This window comes from Hippocampus bargibanti, linkage group LG11 (genome assembly GCF_051943395.1).
Source record: "Hippocampus bargibanti isolate YZ-2025 linkage group LG11, ASM5194339v1, whole genome shotgun sequence".
In the NCBI taxonomy this organism is placed as follows: domain Eukaryota; kingdom Metazoa; phylum Chordata; class Actinopteri; order Syngnathiformes; family Syngnathidae; genus Hippocampus; species Hippocampus bargibanti.
In genome coordinates, this window is record NC_142744.1 from 15,331,011 (window position 1) to 15,353,877 (window position 22,867).

General features: G+C 44.6%; 2 protein-coding genes across 2 annotated transcripts in view; both read right to left on the reverse strand.

Annotated features, from left to right (window-relative positions):
- On the reverse strand, positions 1-20,777 carry ddr2b (discoidin domain receptor tyrosine kinase 2b). Its single transcript, XM_089007783.1, has 18 exons — positions 20,638-20,777; positions 15,023-15,090; positions 13,894-14,001; positions 12,901-13,003; positions 12,579-12,816; positions 11,330-11,477; positions 11,139-11,241; positions 8,382-8,565; positions 8,060-8,300; positions 7,904-7,969; positions 7,458-7,594; positions 7,166-7,370; positions 5,131-5,351; positions 4,907-5,034; positions 2,528-2,749; positions 1,785-2,019; positions 1,523-1,672; positions 1-611 (listed from the first exon to the last, which is right to left on the reverse strand). The coding sequence occupies exons 3-18, from the start codon at positions 13,967-13,969 to the stop codon at positions 480-482; spliced, it is 2,589 nt and encodes an 862-aa protein (XP_088863909.1). The 5' UTR covers positions 13,970-14,001; positions 15,023-15,090; positions 20,638-20,777; the 3' UTR covers positions 1-479.
- nos1apb (nitric oxide synthase 1 (neuronal) adaptor protein b) overlaps positions 20,010-22,867 on the reverse strand; it is a 19,923-nt gene continuing 17,065 nt past the window's right edge. The window contains exons 9-10 of the mRNA XM_089007784.1: positions 21,733-21,901; positions 20,010-20,910 (exon numbers count right to left, since the gene is read on the reverse strand). Of these exons, the coding sequence (XP_088863910.1) occupies positions 20,378-20,910; positions 21,733-21,901 (702 nt within the window). The 3' untranslated portion in view covers positions 20,010-20,377. The remainder of the gene's footprint in view (positions 20,911-21,732; positions 21,902-22,867) is intronic.

Below are 22,867 nucleotides of genomic sequence, written 5' to 3' on the forward strand. Positions count from 1 at the left end.
AACTTTCATAATTTTCTACTTTATTTATTCCCGCAAAGAAACAAAATGAAAAAAGTGCATGTAGCTACATGTTCCAATCCTGTTTAAAAAGGCCTCACAACTATATTTACCATTTCTAAAAAAAAAAACAAAAACAACGAAAGCACATTATTCAAGTTAGAAAAAAATGTATCAAGATACAAAGCTGCACAAATGTGTTTCCAACCTCAAGAATAATAATTCTAACCTATAAATAGACACCCCATAGACAATATAAAAATAATATATACAGTGAATAATCCAATATCTCGATAGTACAATGTAAATGTATATATATTCAGTTGCACCTCACCCATATATACTGGACACTCCCGTTGTTGCAAAGTAGTTTAAAACAACTGGATAACATTTGCAGGGTTGATTGTGACTCAACGTTTATACAGAACCATCGGTGAGTGGGCAGGATGTGCTTAGCAGACACAAGCGATATGTCCCATGTGTTACGCCAGGTCCTCCACCAATTGACTGTGTATGTCCTGAAAGCTTGGTCTTTCTTTGGCATTTCTCCTCCAGCAACTCAACATCAACTCATACACGGGATCGGGACAACGAGGTGGCTGGGGCAGCAAGACCTTGAAACATGGGAAAATCATTGAAAATAACATTGTCCTCAAATATAAACAATATTTGATCAATCATACATTTCTGTGACATATAAGAAATGTTGCCCTGAAAATAAAAGGAGAACTTGCATTAAAAAGTAACAAAGTCAGATTCTACAGTACATTATTTTAATAGTTAGATTGATCATGTGAAATTTATTTTTACAGTGTTATTTAAGCTACACAAAAAAGTTGATAACACACAATGGGCTGCTGTTTTTAGCTCGCAAAAACTGTAAGTAGTTGTTGGAATCTAATTCCTGTATCTCTTCTGGTTCGGAGTTCAACGGAGTTTTATGATGAAATAACCAGCGGGGACCATAGATGGTGAACAGAAAAGACTCCGTTATTCTCGTAAACAATAGAAGAACATATCTAGTCGGAGCGGGAAGCCAAGAGCGCAAAGCCCGCCCCTTCAACCTAGTTTTAATCACACAGCAGCGATGACATCAACTCGACCAAGCCTCTAAACAACGGAAAGGGGATTGGGAGAACATTAGACTGAAAATGAATACTTGTTACACTCTACATACGCAACAAGTTAACTAATAAGCTACATACATCCATATAGACTAAAGTAAACATGAAACAACATAGGATGTTTACGGATGTGTATAAAAACACTCTATCAGTAGTGACTGTTGATTTCTGATGATGATCTTAGGAAACAAGTGTTCTTCCTATATTGTATGATTCATTAAGTACAGTGTTTGATTTGCCACATGCCCATTATGTGCATTAGAAATATATGCTATTCATTTCCGTCTCAATGATGTAACCCTAGCCTCATTCGTTGTGCACATTTGGTGTTATGCCTTATCAACATTACTGCATGTATGCATAACAATATTCTATTAGGTGTACAAATGTGTGCTGCTCACCTGTTTGCCTTGGTCCCTGAAGAACTCGCCTGTGTTTTCAATGACCTGCTCATCAGAGAGATGGGCGTAAGGCTGCTTCTTGCAAAGAGTCAAAATTTCCCACAAAGTCACCCCAAATGCCCACACGTCACTAGCCATGGTGAATTTACCCTGAAAATCAGATGTGCATTGATAACTGTCAAATGAAGAATATATTGAGAGCATTTAAAAACACATGCACTGTCATGTACTCTCATGCCATTTATTGAAAGTGCTTCCTCACCAACAGAATGCTTTCCCAAGACATCCAGCGGATTGGCAGCACAGCTCGCCCCTGGATCCGAAAGTAGTCGCCGCGGTACAGGTTGCGACTCATGCCGAAATCCGCGATCTTGATGGTGTACTTCTTCCCCACCAAACAATTCCGTGTAGCCAGGTCACGGTGGACGAAGTTGAGAGAGTTCAAATACTTCATACCGGAGGCTATCTGCACCGCCATGTCTATTAGTTTGCTGTAGCTAAAAAGTAAAGATTTGAAAGAGGAAACCGGCATGTATATGTGCATGGAATCAATTTTGGACTGGACTAAAAAGTACAACAATAAATTAATTAATTGAAGTAAACAGTGATCAAGATTGATTCATTGTTCCAATGCCTTTTTTAAAAATAGACTCCAAACATCTCTGTGTTTCAATGTAGTATATTTTAGTGAATGTTTTCTGCAATGTCAATGTGAAATAATATCTTTTTTTGTTTAAAACGACAGAATTTAAAACTTTTTTTGAAATCATCAACTAAATACTCAACAGAGTAATCAATTGTAAAAAAAAAAAACACTGGTTACAGCACCAATTAAAGACCTCCATTCAAGAAATGCTCGTGGAATAGAAACACAGTAAATTTCTGAGGTCAGCAGACTTGGGTCAAACGCTGCTTTTTCATCATGTAAAAGTCAATTTGGATTATTTCTGATACAGTACCGAAATGTCTGATGTGAGAACAAACATGGTAGGATGCAGCATCTACCTGACCATCTTCCTGTCTTCTTTCTCCTCCTGTCCTGCTTCACAGTCTTCATCATCAACGTCCTTCAGGGTGAGATGGCAGAGGAACTGGTTGAGGTCTCCGTTCTCCATGTATTCCGTAATCATGCAAAGAGGGTCCGTGTCCACGCAAACAGCCAGCAGACGAACAATGTTGGGGTCCATCAGTCGAGACATTATTCGGATCTCCTCCAGGAAATCCTTCCTAAGGTGTCGCACAAAGAAATATGAATTGGATACACACACGCACGCACGCACACACACACACACACACGCACACACACACACACACACACACACACACGCACACGCACTCACGCACGCACGCACGCACACACACACACACACACACGCACACAGACGCACACGCACTCACGCACGCACGCACGCACGCACACACACACACACACACACACACACACACACGCACACACACACACACACACACACGCACGCGCACACACGCACTCACGCACGCACACACACACACACACACACACACACACACACACACACACACACACACACACGCACACGCACACACGCACACGCACACATGCACACACGCACACGCACACGCACACACACACACGACTTCTCTGCACCATTGGAAAGTCTTCTTCTTTTCCTTTCGGCTTTTCCCCTCAGGGGTCGCCACAGCGAATCAACGTCTTCCATCTATCCCGGCTATGTGCATCCTTTTCTCTCACACCAGTTACCTTCATGTCCTCTTTGACCACATCCATAAACCTCCTCTTCGGTCTTCCTCTCGGTCTCCTGCCTGGCAGTTCAAGGTTCAGCATCCGTCTCCCGATATAGTCGCTCTTTCTCCTCTGGACATGTCCAAACCATCTCAGTCTGGCCTCTCCGACTTTCTCTCCAAAGCCTCTAATATGAGTTGTCCCTCTAATGTACTCATTCTTGATCCTATCCAACCTGGTCACTCCCAAAGAAAACCTCAACATCTTCAGCTCTGCTACCTCCAGCTCTGCTTCCTGTCTTTTCTTCAGCGGCACTGTCTCCAGTCCAAACATCATGGCTGGTCTGACCACGGTTTTATACACTTTTCCTTTCATCCTAGCTGAAACCCTTGTATCGCACATCACACCTGACATTTTTCAGGGACACGCTTCTTCACCTCTTTTCCACACTCCATTGCTCTGGACAGTTGACCCCAAGTACTTAAAATCCTCCACCTTCTTTATCTCTTCCCCCTGTAGCATCACTCTTGCACTTGGATCCCTCTCATTCACACACATATATTCCGTCTTGCTGCGACTGATCTTCATTCCTCTCCTTTCCAGGGCATATCTCCACATCTCTAGTTTCTCCGCCACCTGTTCCCTGTTCTCGCTACAGATCACAATGTCATCTGCAAACATCATGGTCCAAGGAGATTCTTGTCTAACATCGTCTGTCAGCCTGTCCATTACCGTAGCAAACAAGAAGGGGCTCAGAGCTGACCCCTGTCAGTAATGAAGCGTAAACATGAATTTTCTGCTATCTAATGAGTTTTTGACCCATTCATTCATTTTCAATATTGCGTGTCCTGAATAATAATACTATTAATAATAATACATTTCACGGAGGGCGGCCCGGTAGTTCAGTGGTTAGCACAACGGCTTCACAGTGCAGAGGTCACCGGTTCGTGTCCCGGTCCGGCCTCCCTGTGTGGAGTTTGCATGTTCTCCCCGGACCCGCGTGGGTTTTCTCCGGGTCCTCCGGTTTCCTCCCACTCTCCCAAAACATGCATGGCAGGCAGATTGACCACTCCAAATTGTCCCTAGGTGTGAGTGTGAGAGTGACTGTTGTTCGTCTTTGTGTGCCCTGCGATTGGCTGGCAACCAATTCGGGGTGTCCCCCGCCTCGTGCCCGAAGACAGCTGAGATAGGCTCCAGCACCCCCGTGACCCTAATGAGGAATAAGCGGTACGGAAAATGGATGGATGGATGGATGGATGAACATTTCACGGAGATGCTGGAGCCTACACTAGCTGATTTGGAATGGAAGGTGGACGACACCCTGAGTGGGAACTGGTCCCACGCTACCTGCACACAACTCATGACATCTTCAGCGACTGACTTTATTTTATTCATAAATTTTTACTTTTGCACTTTGTACATTATAGCGTTCTTTTTTTTCCCCTCAAATGAATTATTTTAATTGCTTACAACTTTTGTGTCTTTTTTTGTGGTATATGTAGGCAGTTTCAGCTCCACTCGCACGAAATAAAATTGGCAAAATCAAATCATCAGCATGCTGAAAGATGTATATGGATCAAATAATGTAATTTTTAATGGATTACTTAAATAAAATTGGGTAAATTCAGCTTGTTTTTCCCCCCTTTTTTCAGTGTTGGCACCTTGCATTCTTGTTGGCATCTTCTCGCAGTGTTTTAACAGCTACTAGTAGGGGCGCTTGGTTCATCCCTTCTCCAGGTGAGTCGGCGTCTAAAAAGGCCTGCATGCCTCCTGCTTCACACAAATGTACCTGAAAAAACACAAAACACCCACAAAAAAAATAATCATCATCATCATCATGTCACTGCATTTCCAAACACAAAGTGGCAGAGATGTGCAAACGCACCTCACCAAACTGTCCCTCTCCCAGTTTCTCTTTGAATGTGAGTTTGTCTCTGGGGAATTCTCTCATTGATGAATCTGTGCCAGCCAAGATATTGAGGTTGACAGCTGTGACGGAGTGACCGTTGCTGTCAGACCCCTGCAGGCTGATGATGTCAGCCGCCGCGTAATGGGGGGCGCTATCTGAACCACCGGCTGCGAGAGTCCTGTAGGAGCTGCTTGGTCCTAATGAGGAAGACACGAAAATGCGTCATTGCGGTGAATACGGTTTGAGAAGAGAAGACTGGATTCAATGACAAAGGCTGCATACTTTTGAGAGTCACAGGAATGCAAGGATGCATCTGGGAAATTAAAAAGGGGGGGCAGTTGGCCCCCTTACATCTGAAAAGGGGGCCAAATTCTAAAACTGATGGGGCCCGAGCTAGATTGCCCAAGTATACAAACAACCTTAATTCAAGCCAATGATTTTGTTCAAATATGAAATAAACAAACCTTTTCATATACGTACACAATCAATCCTGTATATATATATATATATATATATATATATATATATATATATATATATATATATATATATATATATATATATATATATATATATATATATATATATATATATATATATATATATATATAACCCGATCTGCGTACATCCACCAAAGCAATATCAATCGTCTTCGCCCGTGTCTCACCCCCTCTCGAATTGACTATTGCAATTCACTTCTCCTTGGTGTCTCTCAGAAACTTCTCCACAAACTTCAAATACAGTAAAGTCTCGTTATATCGATATCGGATATATCGATAGTCCCGGTTACATCGATACTATTTCTATGCACGCACGGAGAAAATTACATGCAAACAGGGTCGGATATATCGATAGTCCCGGTTATATCGATATTTTTTCGGACTCCCTTGAATATCGATATAACGAGACTTTACTGTAGTCCAGAATTCTTCAGCCCGGATCATCACCAGAACCTAATCCTTTCACCACATCACCCCGTCCTCCAAGAGCTCCACTGGCTCCCGGTCAAATATGGAATCAACTTTTTCAACAATTCTTCTTTATACATTTAAAGCTATCCATAACCTTGCTCCCCATACCTTTCTGACCTTCTTCAAATTTCTATTCCCTCTCGTTCCCTCAAATCCTCTTCCTCCCTCCACCTCTGTGTGCCCCCTGCCGATCTCAGCACGATGGGGGACAGAGCTTTCAGCCGATCTGCTCCCAAACTCTGGAACTCACTTCCTCCCAACATTCGTAACATTGATTCGCTTCCCACCTTCAAAACCCATCTGTTTAAAATTGCATTTTCTTTGTAGCTTTATCTCATGTTTCTATTTATACTTGTATTTTATTTATTATTGTATCTATGCTTGTCTGTGACTGTAAAGTCTGCTTGAGAGTTTTGAAAGGTGCTTGAAATAAAAGTAATTATTATTACTATTATTATTATTATTATTATTATTATTATTATTATTATTATTATTATTATTATTATTATAAATGCCATAAGGGCGTGGCCCAGATGCATCCTGAGGAACATATACAAATTAATTGCCGTCTTTTTGGAGAGGTTAGTGGGAGTCATGGAAAAAAACTATTTACAAAATTGAAGGCTGGCTCTTTCTATGGATTTTAATGAGAATTGAGGAAAGTACATTGTTTTATCATCCCGACGAAAACAACTTGACTCATATCCGTTGCCCGAAAGGGCGGAGAAAGGACTTCTTTTGCTCTTTCTGTTTTACATTTTCAAGGGGACTTTGTTGGTGTTAATGGGTGTTGGTTTTGTCACTTTGTAAAGCGTTGGGTTGACAGATAGGTTATGTTTTGCACCCTGGTGAGCGATGACACCCATCTTCGGTGCCATTAACTAAGCAGTTTTGAAAGTGTACCTTTACATTAAATTGTGCCACAATTTCTGGAAATTCCCGTGGAAATTTCCCCATCTCGAGTATTTTAAACATAAACCGCTTTCCAATAATTTCCTGGAAGATTTGGATTTCTTAAGCAGCCTTGCGCGTGACCTCACCCACGTCTTCCGGGAAATGTGCAAACTCGGGTAGTCTCCGGATGAGGCGGGATGGCTCCTGATAGTCGGAGCAAAGTGGGAAGATCCTCTCATATGCAGAGTTGGAGGAGAGAGATGAGGACAGAGAGGCGCGCTGGAAGGAAAAGGCCTGAGTCTGAAGTGCGAGACGGGCTGTGAGTTCCTCATCGAGAATTCGCCGCGATGCCTTTAGAATTAAAACAGGTTATAGTTACCACGTTTAGCTGTTGACAATGCTTGGAAAACGATTTTACTCAAATGAACGTTTTCGCACCTTTTCAAGCATTTTTTGCCACACCTGCCGCCACAAGATGATAACAATGATGGTCAAAAGGATAGCGATAATAGCCACCAAGCAGCCTATCAGGATTCTTGTATTGCTGTCATCCACTTTGTGAGTGGGATCATCCCCTAAAGCGAACGACAAATGAGATTTAATTTACTTGAGCACAACTCGATTTAGTGTTTAAATTTAATCTGAAAAGTTACCAAAAGGGGGCACTGTCTGCTCATAAAGAAAATGAGCTAACCCGTTTCGCTTTTCTTTATGCAATTAACCGCCCTTGAGGATTGAATCGATCATGGTGGACCAGATAGAGATGTTTTGCACCTCTTCTATTTCAGCAATGAACTGCAGAGTTGTGTTCAGACATGTAATACAATAAACACCAATTGTCTGCTTGGCCTTCTTTCAAAGGCCGTGAGCTAATCAAACCTAACCTGGCATCCCGTTTGTTGGGTGTCCATGTTTTCGAGGAGTCAAAGATGTGTTGTACACTGCTGAGCCTGACATTGGGTAAAAGCAAGGGGCAGGTAAAGATAATTATCGGCAAAATAAAATATAAAAAGAAAGAAACACTGACAATCTTGTCACACCTGATTGGAAGGCAACTTCGCTGAACAGCATCCAGAGATCATTGAAGTGAAAACGGCATTTGATGGCGATGGCAGTATGGTCCCCGAGGGGTACGGTGACAAAACGGGCACTTTGGCTCACAGAGTCCGCAGGTGGCCTGAAAGTCACCGGGTTGGATTCCCAGTTTGAGCCCGACCGGAAATAACAGGTGACCTGCCTGAACATCCGGACCCCTCGACTGAACATATTGTTACAGTGAACCTGTGGACGACAACTCGCGCATATCAAGCTAAAGCATTTTTTTTTGTTTCATACTTACATTTCTACATTTTATCTTGTTACCTTCACTGAGGTGAAATTTCGTATGTGGTCGAACTCAAAGGTCATTTCCACGTAACCTTTGGGGGAGCTCCGGTTGCTCCAGCCCACATAGTCGTACCCCGGCCACATACCATACATGCGACTATGGAGAAAATCATCCGGACCCCAAGTTCCATCGGTCAGCTGGCCCAGACCCTTTGTCATTCTAATCATGCGAAACATATGTAAACATATATGCATTATCTCACTAAAGAGTCAACTTTTGTAAATACAGTAGAGTCTCGTTATATCGATATTCAAGGGAGTCCGAAAAAATATCGATATAACCGGGACTATCGATATATCCGACCCTGTTTGCATGTAATTTTCTCAGTGCGTGCATAGAAATAGTATCGATATAACCGGGACTATCGATATATCCGATATCAATATAACGAGACTTTACTGTACTTTAAAATATAATTTCATCTGCCATAACTCATCCAGCCATTATTGTGCCTCAACCGTTTGCAACAGAAATGTATCTGACCTACAATGATCCAAATTGTAATCACCTTGGGCAGATATATATTCAATTTATATGGAAACAAATAGCACGTTGTGAGTCGTGTAGCATATGTCACACTGGTATAGAATGTTGCGACAGGTCGAAAAGCAGCGGTGACGTCACAACCGCAGGTAGACGAACATGACGCCACAACAAGACGTTGACAAAGCAAGTCTTCTTCTCTCATTCCTCCGACATAACATTGGCGACGAAGATGGACTTCTACACAGCTTCCCTCCCCTCGTTCTCTCCCCGCCACCAGTCCCGTGGTCCCGCTGGTATGACTCTTTCACAACATATCTGACGGCAATCGGGCTAAACAAGGCAAGCGGCGCACGGCTAACGGCTATGCGAGTGCACAGCTTGGGTAGTGAGAGGCAGCGTATTTTTCGTACCCTCGGACCTGCGCAGACATACGGGGATTGTGTCGCTTTATTGGACAGACATTTCGCCCCCTCGCACAGCAATGATCGTCCGGCGCATTGCCTTCCGTCAACGACGGCAACGCACAGGCGACCACTCCGTTGGCGACTTGCGATGCCTTGCGGGTCTCTGTAAATTTGGCCGCTTGGAAGAGGAGATTATTAGGGATCAATTAGCGGAACACACGATTGATCCCAAGCTACGGGAGAAACTGTTACTGTCACCTGACGACCTCCCACTCTCAAAGGCTGTGGAGATGGTGTTCCAATGAGAGAATGCACCACAATTAGCGGCTCGGCTCACGAACCCACCCATCCCTTCACGCTGTACCGCGTTGTCAAAGACCGTTGCTCCGACCCCTCAAGCCCCAGACTGCACCTCCACCTACGACGGTGCCGAGATAAATGTGGCCAGTCGTCAAGGGGCCGTCACACGCAGGCCATGTGCCAATTGTGGGTCTGCCTCGCACCCCATACGTGCGCCCACTCGCAGAGCCACCGGACAACGATGCCAACGCTGCGGGAAGATGAATCATTTCGCCAGGATGTGCCGCTCTGCTCTCACCTCCACCTACGACGGTGCTGAGGTAAGTGTCGTCAGACATCAAGGGGCCAACACATGCAGGCCTTGTGCCAACTGCGGGTCTGCATGGCACCCCACACGCGCGCCCACTTGCAAAGCCACTGGACAAAGATGCCAGCACTGCGGAAAGATGAACCACTTCACCAGAACGTGCCGCTCTGCTACCACGCCACATACATATCATGCCGCGGACCACCATCCACTGCGTGGGCTCCTGTGCCAAGACATTCAAGTGGTGCACAGTGGAACTGGACGGCCACATTAGGATTGGCATGGTGGGCACTGCCACCTTCGCAGCGCGCTATGGCTGGAGGACCCTCCCCCCCCGTTCCGCCTTTCACCTTCCAAATATCCCGTCATGGCGCCAACCTCTTGGGCTTGGACTTGTTTTGTGCACTCGGCTTTTCCATCCCTGACAATGTGGGTGACACAATTCACCCCCAGGCCAACGGGGAGTGGAGAAAGCTCCAACCAAGCAGATGGCCTTCCCTACTCTTCCTCAGCCAGCAGAGGGGCCAATGAGAAGCACCGGGCGAAGCAACCCACACTTACTGTGTCGGACTGTGTCCGCATTCGACGGCCGAGCTGATCATCCAAATTGGACTCATTCTGGACAACACCAGTCCAGATTACCGCCCAACTCGGCACCTTCCGTCTGACTGACGGGACGCGTTGGCATGCCAGCCGCTTAAAGAGAGTGGCATCACCGATGCCTTTGAATGACAGGGCTGTTGCAGATACGGACTTCTCAGACAAAGACAACTGACTTTCCTGTCACACATCCGAGAACACCGGTGGGGCGCCTTGAAGAGCGTGGTGAACCAGTCGTGCCCGTGGGGCCAGAGCCTCGGCCAGCTCGCATTCGCCTTCGCCCTGGGTATTTGGACAATTACATCACCGATTTCAAATGTTCAGACCCTAGCCAGTGCTTAGCCTATTGCGTGGCAGTATAACCTCCAAGGCTAGGCAGGGAAACCGGCAGTCTACCCGGTTTCCCTTGTTTACAGAGTTTTTCGGGTTCCTTCAGGGAGGGGGGTAAATGTTCATATGTCACTGCTACAGAATGTTGCGACAGGTCTAAAAGCAGCGGTGACATCACGACCGCAGGTCGACGAATATGGCGGCACAATAAAGATGTTGACAAAGCAAGTCTTCTCCTTTCATTCCTCTGACAGAACAAGTCATAGCTTCAGATTTGTGACGTGACGTGTGTGGAATGTCCTCACTTCTCAGCTGATTCTCCGTCGTACACAGAGTCATTCAAGTAGACATCCAGTCCGCAATGGACCATTTGATGCCCCAATGGGATGCTGTAAGACATCAGACCATCTAAAAGCAAGATAGGGGTCATGTATCACTTAACAATGTATCTTTTGGAATTATCAAACTGACATTGGTGAGTGAAACTATCACTAACCAAGCCATTCGCAGCCGTAGAGCTCAACTCTCATGCAGACAATCAAAGAATGGTCAGTCAATGGCATGAAGCGCACATATCGAGCGATAATAGGAGGTTCCAGATCCTTCAGTACCACATCATATGCATTCCGGTTTCCCTCAATGACCTGTTGGAGGACAGGCAGATCAAGACTGAACATAGCATAGGTGGAAATGACTTCCTTAGCATTATTGACACTTAACAAAGTATACCTCTCTAGCTCAAATAATATTGAGAAGGTTTTCTGAAATACTGTCTCAGTGGATTGATGAGATTTTAGCTGATGCTCTTGACTTTTTTTGTTCCCAATTGATCCACTGGGGTCAGTGGATGCAACATACGTGTGTTCATAAGGAACAGCAGGATGTCTCTTGCGGATCGTGCAAAGATAGCTGCAAAGTGAGCACTTCGATTCATCTACCCTTGATTTTGTGTGTGTGTGTGTGTGATCGTGCCATTGTCAGCAGGATTGTTAGAACAATACTGTATGTTCACTAATTCAGACGATGTGCAAAAATTTGTCCACTTCAGTGCCATGGTTTTTCTCATTGTCACTCAAATTCCAGGACCCAAAGAATATACAGTCGAGATTTAAGACTACATAAATATTAAATGCAGCAGAAGAAACATTTCATCAGACAAAAAAGAGTTAATTCCCAAGTGATATGGGTCTGGAGTAATATGAGGTGCAAGTGGGGGCGGCTGTACAAAAGGCAAATGCTGGCCCCTTGTGGAAGAGAAGAAATGTTGCCAGCGGTCTGATCAGCACTTTATTGGCACCCCCGTAAGAAAAGCCAAAACCCGAACAAATTGGGGAATGACGCTACATGTCATATTTTCAATTCCCGACTAAATTCGGGAATGGCAGTGAATGAGTTAAAGATGAAAAAAAAATGTTGCATTGAATACATTATTGTTGTAGTAATCTTTACTTTGTCTTTAAATTAAATGCTATTGTATTCAGAAAGTTTGATCAGCGTGATGACATATTGAAAAATGAAATAGAATGACAGAGCGGCGTACCGACTCTGTCTGGATCAAGGCCACCAAAATCACATTTCACCACCTAAGCCTCAACTTGGGTGTTTTATCAGGGTTAAACTCTGTTCCACTTTCTGTCACCAAATTGTCAGGTACTCCGAGGGTGTGCGATAAAAAAAGCCCCAATCCAACAACGCGGTCTGAAGTAAACTAGACTTGCCCCCTTGATGACAAATGAGGTGCTCACCTGTTGGCCCTTCCGATTACTCCAGCCCACCCAATTGCTGCCATCACGGCTGTAGTTGATTCTGTATCGCTGGGCAAATTCATTCCCCATGCCGTCAGCATGGCGCCCCTGTGTGCCCACCAGCGTAATGAAATGTAGCGATCGTAGATCCACCTGTAGATATTCGTTAAGGCCGTCAGATTCTGATAAAACGTCTGGACACCAGGCACCATCTCCGTCCCTGTTGTCAAAATCAAGTCTGCGCAGGACAAAGACGATGAGTTGGACAAAGACAAATAACAAAAAGGGCAGATCCACTGAGATCAAATAAACAAGAGCATGCCTCCCGAATTTTGCGGCAGTTGACTCAGACCACTGACTGGAAGCGGATATGTCTTCGTCCTGAATCTGCCCACCGGTCATACCAAGAGGATAGCGACACATTTCTACAAACACACAAGGCATTCTTGATACATGAATACATTCGCAAACCATATGGATTTATGGAGTATGGAGGTCAGTTGTGTTTGCGTGTGTGTGTGCGCGTGTGTGTGTGCGTGCGTGTGTGTGTGTGTTTTCCCTTCCTGTAGCCCCGCAAGGCCCCTCGTACAGAACAGAGGCGTCACTGTGTTTAGTGCCAGTCTATGGACGCTCTTCACTATTGGTTCTTTTTTTCCAGAGTTCCACCACATCCAAGTGAGGCACACGTTGAAACTTCCAATGTCAAGTGTTTAACTTCAATTCACTTCAAAAATCAGAACGCTTTGAATGTCGTAGCCTCAGTGCTCAGTACCTGTGCTTATTTCTGGTTCCTACCTGCGTTTCCCTTTGAAACGTCAGTTTAATTCGAACGACGCGACAAATCCACCTTATGCCGTGAAAGTATTCAAAGTGGGGAGTGTGTGTAGGTCTGTGCGCTGCCCACGACTACGCCTAAAAACCGCTTGTGAAAGGTCTCCCTGTTTGGGCGTTATTTGCTGTCTTCCATCGGGTAAACCACACACGCACACACACACACGCGCACGCACACGCGCACACACACACACACACACACGCACACGCACTCACACGCACACGCACACACACACACACACACACACACACACACACACACACACACACACACACACACACACACACACACACACACACACACACACACACACACACACACACACACACACACACGCACATGGATGAATTGGCGTGCTCACTTTGCAGCCAACTTCACATGATCCGCAAGTGGAGATCTTGCTGTTCCTTGTTTTGCCTCCACTGACCCCAATAAGTCAATGGGGAACAAAAAAAAAAGGGGGGGGGTCTGTAAAATTTCTACCTGGGTTAACTTGACAATGTATGTCTGCAGCCAGCAGGATGAAGACAATATGGCGTGCCGTTTCTTTCCCCACCATGACTTTTTGTCACTTCGCGAGGGGCAGCACACCTGCAGTAACCCAGAAGAATGTGGATCAATCCATGCAAACAACATGCAGGGCTGGCAAAGACTACTACTTTATTGATATAACCCATTTCCTACACAAGGCCACACAATCAAAAATACAGCACATACATGCACTATGTACAGTTTTTTATGAAACATTTTGGCACAGTTACAGTATAGACGTCAGTCTTCTGACATTTTTTATTATGCTTATATAATAAATTAAGATCTTGTTTTTTTATCCTTTCACCCCTCACCCCAATTTTGAAATCAACAAATTTCAACTGTGTTGGTCACCAATTAAAAAAAAGAATAGAGATGCCAGAAAATGTCTTTTGATATTCTAATCATTTTTTTGATTTGATTCTGAATCTGCTAGACATATTTTTGTCTAGCATATCAAGTAATAATCATAAAAAAATACAAATAACAAAAACAACAATAATAATCATAATGATAATGATAATAATAATAATAATTAATCATCATCATCATGCAATAATGCAATGTACTTGGTAATATTAATGAATGGCTAGGTGGGTTATTTTTTTCTGGAAACACCATAGCTAATAAATTACAATTCATTGTAAAATCCGTATTGCACGACCGTTGATAGGTAAACCTTAAAAACAATAATGAAAATGTCATGATAGCAAAAAAAACAAAACAAAAGACATTCTTGAAATCACTGTCAACATTATGTTTGCGGACACATAAAGCCACCTCTGCTTCAAATTTGCCATCTACCAATGTTATTAGATCTATCGATGGAATAAATGCAGAGATGAAAAAGAAGATACCATTTCCCAATGTAACGATTGGATGTGCAGGCCTGACCTTCCGTGAGCCAACTTCCTCTCACGTGTTATCCTGCATGATGCAACTCAGTGCACACACAGTGTCTTCATACAATGCACTTTGAAAATACAATACACTTTAAAATAAATACAATAAACTTAGAAAATTAGCAAGACTACTGGTGTTAAAAAAAGATGATTCTCTCCATAATACGATTTTGACTTACTTGTATTTGCCTTTGCTGCTAGGAAGCCATCAGTCTCTGCAAATAATCCTCAGACTCTTTTTGACTTTCTGGGAGTGGAATGAAGTGTGAAAAAGAGAGAGAGAGAGGGCAAGGAAAAGTAGGGTGGTGGAAAGCAACAGAGAAAATAACACACTTTAGGGTTTTGAGGGGGAGGCCAACCACCCAGAATTCCACCTGGTGTATAAACGGTTGAAATTATGGTCTACAAAGGCAGAGAAGTGGGTCTTCTGAATCTCAGGTCTGGATCCCTCCCACATCCCAAAACACATGCATGTTGGGGTCAATGAAGAGTCTGTAACAAACTGGAGTGAAAGGGCACATCTGTTGATATTGCTTCAGTTTCCCCCTCATGTATATTTCATATGAGATTGAGCGCTTTCGGGCTTGTATTCATTTTTAACACACATGCACCTGTATACTAATGAGCCAAAATACCATACATTTCTGATTTGTCATATTCCCACGATTACCCATCTAATACAACATTACTGTCAAAAGTTTCCATCATACTCCAAAAAACACGCATGTAAGAGGATATACTATATCGTTTTTGGATCATAACTTGGGGCATTTTGAGTAAATCCATCACCATATTTTATCTGTGCCAGACGTAGGTTTTGGAGATATTTGACTTGCAAAGAAAAATGTTGCTCTAATGCGCTAAGTGCAAAAGCGAGCGGATAATTTGACTCGGGGTTATCCCCTGAACCGGAACAGCGCAAGCAAAGAGCTGCTTTGCTGTTGTGGCCAAAGAGAGACATCAGTGGTGTGAGGAGGTGGCTTTGTTTTAACAGCAAATGAAAGTAGGTGTCAGCTCCTGAGGGTCCACCCACTCTCACTATCAAGTGTTAGCAGCTACGCCGCAGGGGAGCTGCCTACGGCCAAGGCAATGGCGGATTTTCACACTTCCCTAGCCAATCTTGAGTCTTTGCTCAGTGCTACATCAGGTTTGCGCACTTGGGAAGTTCTTGGTTGGCCTCGTTATATCAGAATCAGAATCAGAATCAGAATCATCTTTATTGCCAAGTATGTAGGACACACAAGGAATTTGTTTCCGGTAGAACACGCTGCACTAGTATCGTTGTCAAATGTGGCCATCACAAACAGAAGTCAGGATTACCTTGCACGCAAACATCTTAAATGGCTCTCATACAAACTCACATTTGTCACACTACTGAAACATATAAAGTCAAACCTTGCTTTTAGACCCTAATCCATTTTTTTCATAATTCCAGAAACCTGTTTGAAAACCGATTTGTTTGAAAACTGAAACATTTCTCATTATAATCAACATAATCATCCATCCATCCATCCATCCATCCATCCATCCATCCATCCATCCATCCATCCATCCATCCATCCATCCATCCATCCATCCATCTTCTGCCGCTTATCCGGGGTCGGGTCGCGGGGGCAGCAGCTTCAGTAGGGAAGCCCAGACTTCCCTCTCCCCAGCCACTTCTTCCAGCTCGTCCTGGCGGATCCCGAGGCGTTCCCATGCCAGCTGGGAGACATAGTCTCTCCAGCGTGTTCTGGGTCGTCCCCGGGGTCTCCTGCCAGTGGGACATGCCCGGAACACCTCGCGAGGGAGACGTCCCGGGGGCATCTTAATCAGATGCCCGAGCCACCTCATCTGGCTCCTCTCGATGTGGAGGAGAAGCGGCTCGACTTTGAGCCCCTCCCGGATGACCGAGCTTCTCACCTTATCTCTAAGGGAGAGCCCGGACACCCGACGGAGAAAGCTCATTTCGGCCGCTTGCATCCGGGATCTCGTTCTTTCGGACACAACCCATAGCTCGTGACCATAGATGAGGGTTGGGACGTAGATCGACCGGTATATTGAGAGCTTTGCTTTTTGGCTCAGCTCCTTCTTCACCACGACAGATGGGTACAAAGTCCGCATCACGGCAGACGCCGCACCGATCCGCCTGTCGACCTCTCGATCCCTTTCACCCTCACTCGTGAACAAGACACCGAGATACTTAAACTCCTCCACTTGAGGCAAAATCTCCTCCCTGACCCGGAGAGGGCACTCCACCCTTTTCCGACTGAGAACCATTGTCTCAGATTTGGAGGTGCTGATTCTCATCCCAGCCGCTTCACATTCGGCTGCGAAACGCTCCAGCGAGAGTTGGAGAGCTCCACTTGAAGGCCCCAACAGTACAACATCATCTGCAAAAAGCAGAGATGCTATACTGAGGCTACCAAAACGGAAACCTTCAACGCTTCGGCTGCGCCTAGAAATTCTGTCCATAAAGGTTATGAACAGAATCGGTGACAAAGGGCAGCCTTGGCGGAGCCCAACCCTCACTGGAAACGATTCCGACTTCCTGCCGGCAATGCGAACCAGACTCTGACATCGGTCATATAGGGACCGAACGGCCCGTATCAGCCGCTCCTGTACCCCATACTCCCGAAGTACCCTCCACAGAACTCCACGAGGGACACGGTGAAACGCTTTCTCCAAGTCTACAAAACACATGTAGAGTGGTTGGGCGAATTCCCATGCGCCCTCGAGGACCCTGCTAAGGGTGTAGAGCTGGTCCACTGTTCCGCGGCTGGGACGAAAACCACACTGTTCCTCCTCAATCTGAGGCTCGACTTTCCGACGGACCCGCCCCTCTAGGACCCCTGAATAGACCTTTCCAGGGAGGCTGAGGAGTGTGATCCCTCTGTAGTTGGAACACACCCTCCGGTCCCCCTTTTTAAAAAACATAATCAATGCCTGCCTTTATCATTGTGATTGAACAATACAAACACACCTGTTACGATGGAACACTACACGAGGATAATGCACAGGTCACAATGAGACGCGACATAAGGAACATAAGGAAGTAGTTAAGAACCGATTTTTGCTTGTAAACTAAGACATAAAATCCGGAAATCTTTGATTGAAAACCGAATCGGTCGAGAACCAAGACGTTCAAAAACTGAGGTTTGACTGTATCTCAGTCTACAGTCGTTATCATTTGAATGGGGTTCCATGTGATGTGTTTTACAGAAATACAGATAACGGCCAAATAAACCTTTTCATCGATGGACCATCGATGTCAGTTGTGTTTAACACTGCCATTCACAAATTTATTCGGGAATTGAAAATATGACATAGAGCGCCATTCCTAAATTTGTTTCAGTGCTGATAAAGCCCTGCCCTTGGCCTCTGGCAATGTTTTTCCCTTCCACAAGAGGCAACATTTCCCTTTTTTCCCATGCTAGCGCTTTGTTCCAGCTTCAGCTGTTGTTAAAGCGCTATATAAACTAATATGTATATAGTATATTGGATTTTGGACGGCCGCACTCATTTCAAACTCATATAACTCCAGACCCATGTAACTTAGGAATTAACTCTTTTTTTCCGATGAAAAAAAAAAGACTAAGGTTTCGTACGTTGCATTGAATGTTTATGTAGTCCTAAAAATCAATATTCTGTGGCTCCTGGAATTCGAATGACAATGACAAAACTCCTCAGTGGACACATTTTTGCACGCCTGGCAATGAATGAGTTAACTTTGTGATTTCTTTTTTCTTATTCATTTTTCCCCCATGGAGAGTTCTGTGCCAATTAACCACAAAAAACGAGAGATTACTGTAATGGTAATGCTGTTGGATAATCTAGATCAACATTGCAGCTCTGCTTATGTTTTGGTTTGGGCATTATTTTTGACTGCTGGCACAAGAAATCTTCGTACAGCCTAGCTTCCTTGTTATGCACAGAACAGCTTGGAGTGCAAACAGATAATTTTCCACAATATGTGCTCTGTCATATCAGGTAGCGCTTGACATTTTGCATTTTGTCTGACGTGTTGTCCTCATGGCAACATGTCAATTAGTATAAGGATAAATGCTATACACACCAAACTCAAAAAAATATTGCACCAAACTATAGAACACATACAAGGAAAGGATATTTAATTCCACAATGCAATACTTTTATGATGTGTTTTTCAGTGCACTTTCATTTTTCACTGCACTGACGGAACCGAGATGGGTTTGCGTGAGGGCTCACGGAATGGAATATCAGGGAAAATGGCAAGGAAAGACGGAGAGGATATGGATGCGTTAGGTGAAGAACTAAATGATGTATCCACAATTTAGTAATGTAAAACATGGCTTGCAGTCATGCATGTCAAAAGCGGAGTGACAGTTGGCCAGAAATATTGGAAGGCACACATTTGTTTGATATACTGTATGTATTCAAAAGCTGTCCTTGTGAGGCACAACAAAAGCCCGACCACAATATGGCGTTCATAAAAAATCCTGGATATGGAGGCTACAAAGACACAAAATGTGATGTTGCAGCCATTAATTTTGAACTAATGCCACGCAATGAACGAGACAAACATTACTGTGAATAAATGAATCCCTCCCCACCAAAACGGTCATATCCTTGCTGGCTGTGTCAACACGTATTACCGCAGTAATAACCACGGTATGGTTGGTATGGCAACAAGCGTGAAGCGCCGTGATGTCAACAAGACAGAGGAACCAACCTGTTCACAATCTTCAATATACGCACACACATACGTTACTGAACACACAAAAGAAGGACGGTGTGGCAATATTTGCTCTTTGTGATGCATGCTGAGGCCGGGACTCCTTTGCACCAGAAGCTGCAGGGATATATATGAATGCGAAAGCTTTGGTTTTCATGAATTATAGTTGATATCTTTTTGAAAATGCTATGTCACGAGTTACCCCCAAATTTAAGGGAGTGTATTTGTCTCTTCAGAAAATATAAATAAATTGGCAAAGCCAGTCAGAACCAGCGATAACTCGTACTATGCCAACAGTAAAAAAATCTAAATGCATTTGTACAAATAAAGCGCTCCCTCATCGTAAATGTGAGACACCCCAGACAATATGAAGAATTACAGCACCGAGTAAAGAAGTGTGACTACTCCTTCACACCATGTGCAAATGTTCTTTACCCCCCCCCCCTCCACATGTTTGTATGGAACTGTCTGGCAGCAGAGAGAAAATACAAGATTTTAAGGTCTAAGCCAAAAAGCTTTGCTTTAAACATAACAAAGAAATAACATTTATTTGTTTTTTGCATAAGCATTTTGCTACCTATTTTACATTGATTATTCAACATGCATGTGTGAGTATAGTGATTTCAAGCCTTTATTTGCCATCATGTTCACAATTTCCCACATTTTGTTGTTGGTCACTAAAAGCAAAGCCGTCTTTTCGCTTCACCAAATGTGAAACATCGGAACTTGACTTTCATCTCAAGACCGGCTGGACGGAATCTCTGAAAAGTGGGCGATGTGGTTTATTATGAGTTACAAACATGCAGGATGACGCATGAGTGCAGTGTTGGTGCCTCTCCCTCTACACAGCCATCTCATCCCCTAAACAGTCAGGCAAACTCTCTGTATTTAACACATTCAAGAGCCGAGCTGCACCGTCCGGTCCAGCTCCCTCCCCGTGTCCCCAACTTTCCCGGTCATCACTCTCATCCGTGTTGGATTCATACTCAGATCCAATTCCCGACTCCCTAAAGCGCAGCAGCTCCAGAGCTCCCAGCACCTGCTCACCCATCGGCGAGCTGTCATGCGTAGCTTCGTCGCTGGGCGTGTCTCCCGTCTCACCTGTCCCTCGCCCTTGCCGCTGGCTTTTGGGACCTCGCGAGGAGAACCGGAAACACTCCAGACGGACTACGCTGCCGCTGAGGTTGCTTTCTGCACCTGCGGTGCATGAGGAGCGGGACCTCGGGAGAAAGGGGACCCAAGCGCTGTCACTGATCTGCTGCTGGGATGCAAAAGCCGACGTGCCCGTCGTGGGAGATGGTGTGAGTGGCTCGCTGGGCGTGCTGGGGGGTCGTGCACGAAAAGTGATCTCCAGAAGACTGTCCTGGGAGCCCACTGAGGACACACGTTAGGACATTTCTGAGCAAAACGCAAGAGGAACATAATGTGCCGTGACTAGGCTAAGAATTTGGAACGACTTGACAAAGACTTGCTTGCACATGCATGGTGAGGAGAAAAACTCAAGGTGTTATAACAAAGGAAATAATTGAGTAAGTTCGTCTGTGTAAGCTCTCAGTCGTACAGGAGTGGTCCATCGATGAGAAGGTTTCTTCAGCCGTCATCTGTACTTTTTGAAGGTGTCGGACGTTTCGCCTCCAATTTGGACGTTCATACAATAGCCTGCTTAGACAAAACAGGTTAGGCAACATTCGTATTGCTGATGAGGTGATACCGGTGGGAGTGGGGGAAATAGGCCAGTCGTTAGTCAGGAATGTAGGAACAATCAGTGGGGCCACAGGGAGGGGTCCTCTGCTCCCCCCAACCTGAGAGTAGTGACCTATCATAGCTGTGTCCGGCGCCGCCATGCCTGGACATTAGGGATATATAAATAGGGCCGATACGACCAGTCAGACTTTAGTTCACTGACGAAGCCTCTTGGATAGGAGGCGAAACGTCCGACACCTTCAAAAAAGTACAGATGACGGCTGAAGAAACCTTCTCATCAATTGAGTAAGTTGTTTGTTTGGGTGCTTATCTTAAAAAAAAACAGCATCAGAAAGCAGTGACATATTTGACTCCCGCATACACTTCAGATTTTGGCTCACAATAAGAAGGCAAAAAATAAAATATGAAATTCATCTTAAGCAACAATTTGTAAAAAAAAAAATGTGTAAGTTGGGGCACGCCCAAGTCAAGTGAGTAGTGTGTTGCACTCACTGGATGTTAAATGTCCAGCAGCTTTGAGTTCCAGTTCTTGGATCTGTTTGACGAGAAGAGAAATGTGCTGCAGCAAATCAGTGTTCTGCTGCAGCAAATTCTGAACTCTTGTCTGGGCCTCGCTTCGAGCACAAACCTCTACAGACAGCTCACCTCGGAGCACGCGCACCTGAACCGAGCCAGGAAAAAAAATTAGGTTCAAAATCAGAGCCAGTAAAGAAGACCCGTGTAGTATATTACGGCACTATTAGTAGGACTACAGTGATACCTCAGTTTACAAACGCTTTACCTAACGAACTTTTCGCCTTTCGAACATTAAATTCGTGAGAATATAATCTTGGCCTACAAACTAATTTTCGGGAAACACACGGAGCGCCACGGTGGCTGGCGGACTAGTTTTCGACGGAAGAACACCAAACCACATGGCCCAATAGCGCCACAGTGGCTGCCGGACTACTTTTCCACACTTTCCACACTTTTCCCTTTTCTTTGAGTGCGTACGTGGCTACATACACATACGTGGCTACATGCACATAAGTTACAAGGATAAGGCTACAAGGATACATTTGCTCTTATGGGACCAAAAAAGACCCCACCACAGGCGAGTGTACAACCGAAGAGGACACAAAACAAAATTACGGTCGAGCAGAAGAAGATCATTGAGAAACACAAACGAGATGTGCGTTTGTGTGAATTAGCATGCCAGTACCAGAACGCTAAGTCTACCATTGACACTACCCTTAAGACCAAGGAAGCTATAAAGGGTGCGTGTGTGGCGAAGGGTGTTTCCGTGTTGTCTAAGCAATGGTCTCAGGCAATAGGAGAGGTTGAAAACTTCTGTTAATTTGGATTAACGAAAAGCAGTGAGCAGGGCACAGCATGAGTGAAGGAATTATTGTCGAAAAAGCACGGCAACTTCACTCGATATCGTCAATAGGCAACTTGGAAGTTCATCATCCATTGATGATTTCAAGGCGAGCCACGGAAGGTTAGAGAATTTAAGCGTCGTACAGGGATTCATAGTGTCATTCGTCATGGTGAGGCAGCCAGTTCTGACGATAAAGCTGCTGAAGCTTACAAGGATTCAATCCTCAAGTGTCGCGGTTTGTGAGGTGGTGATGGCGGGTGCGGATCC

Excerpts from the sequence above, each read along its gene's own strand:
- ddr2b (XM_089007783.1), bottom strand. The coding sequence starts at position 13,969 with ATGGTGGGGAAAGAAACGGCACGCCATATTGTCTTCATCCTGCTGGCT. Across the intron at positions 2,020-2,527 it reads GAAGACAGGAAGATGGTCAG|CTACAGCAAACTAATAGACA; the intron begins GTAGATGCTGCA and ends TTTACTTTTTAG. Across the intron at positions 612-1,522 it reads TCAGGGACCAAGGCAAACAG|GTCTTGCTGCCCCAGCCACC; the intron begins GTGAGCAGCACA and ends CCATGTTTCAAG.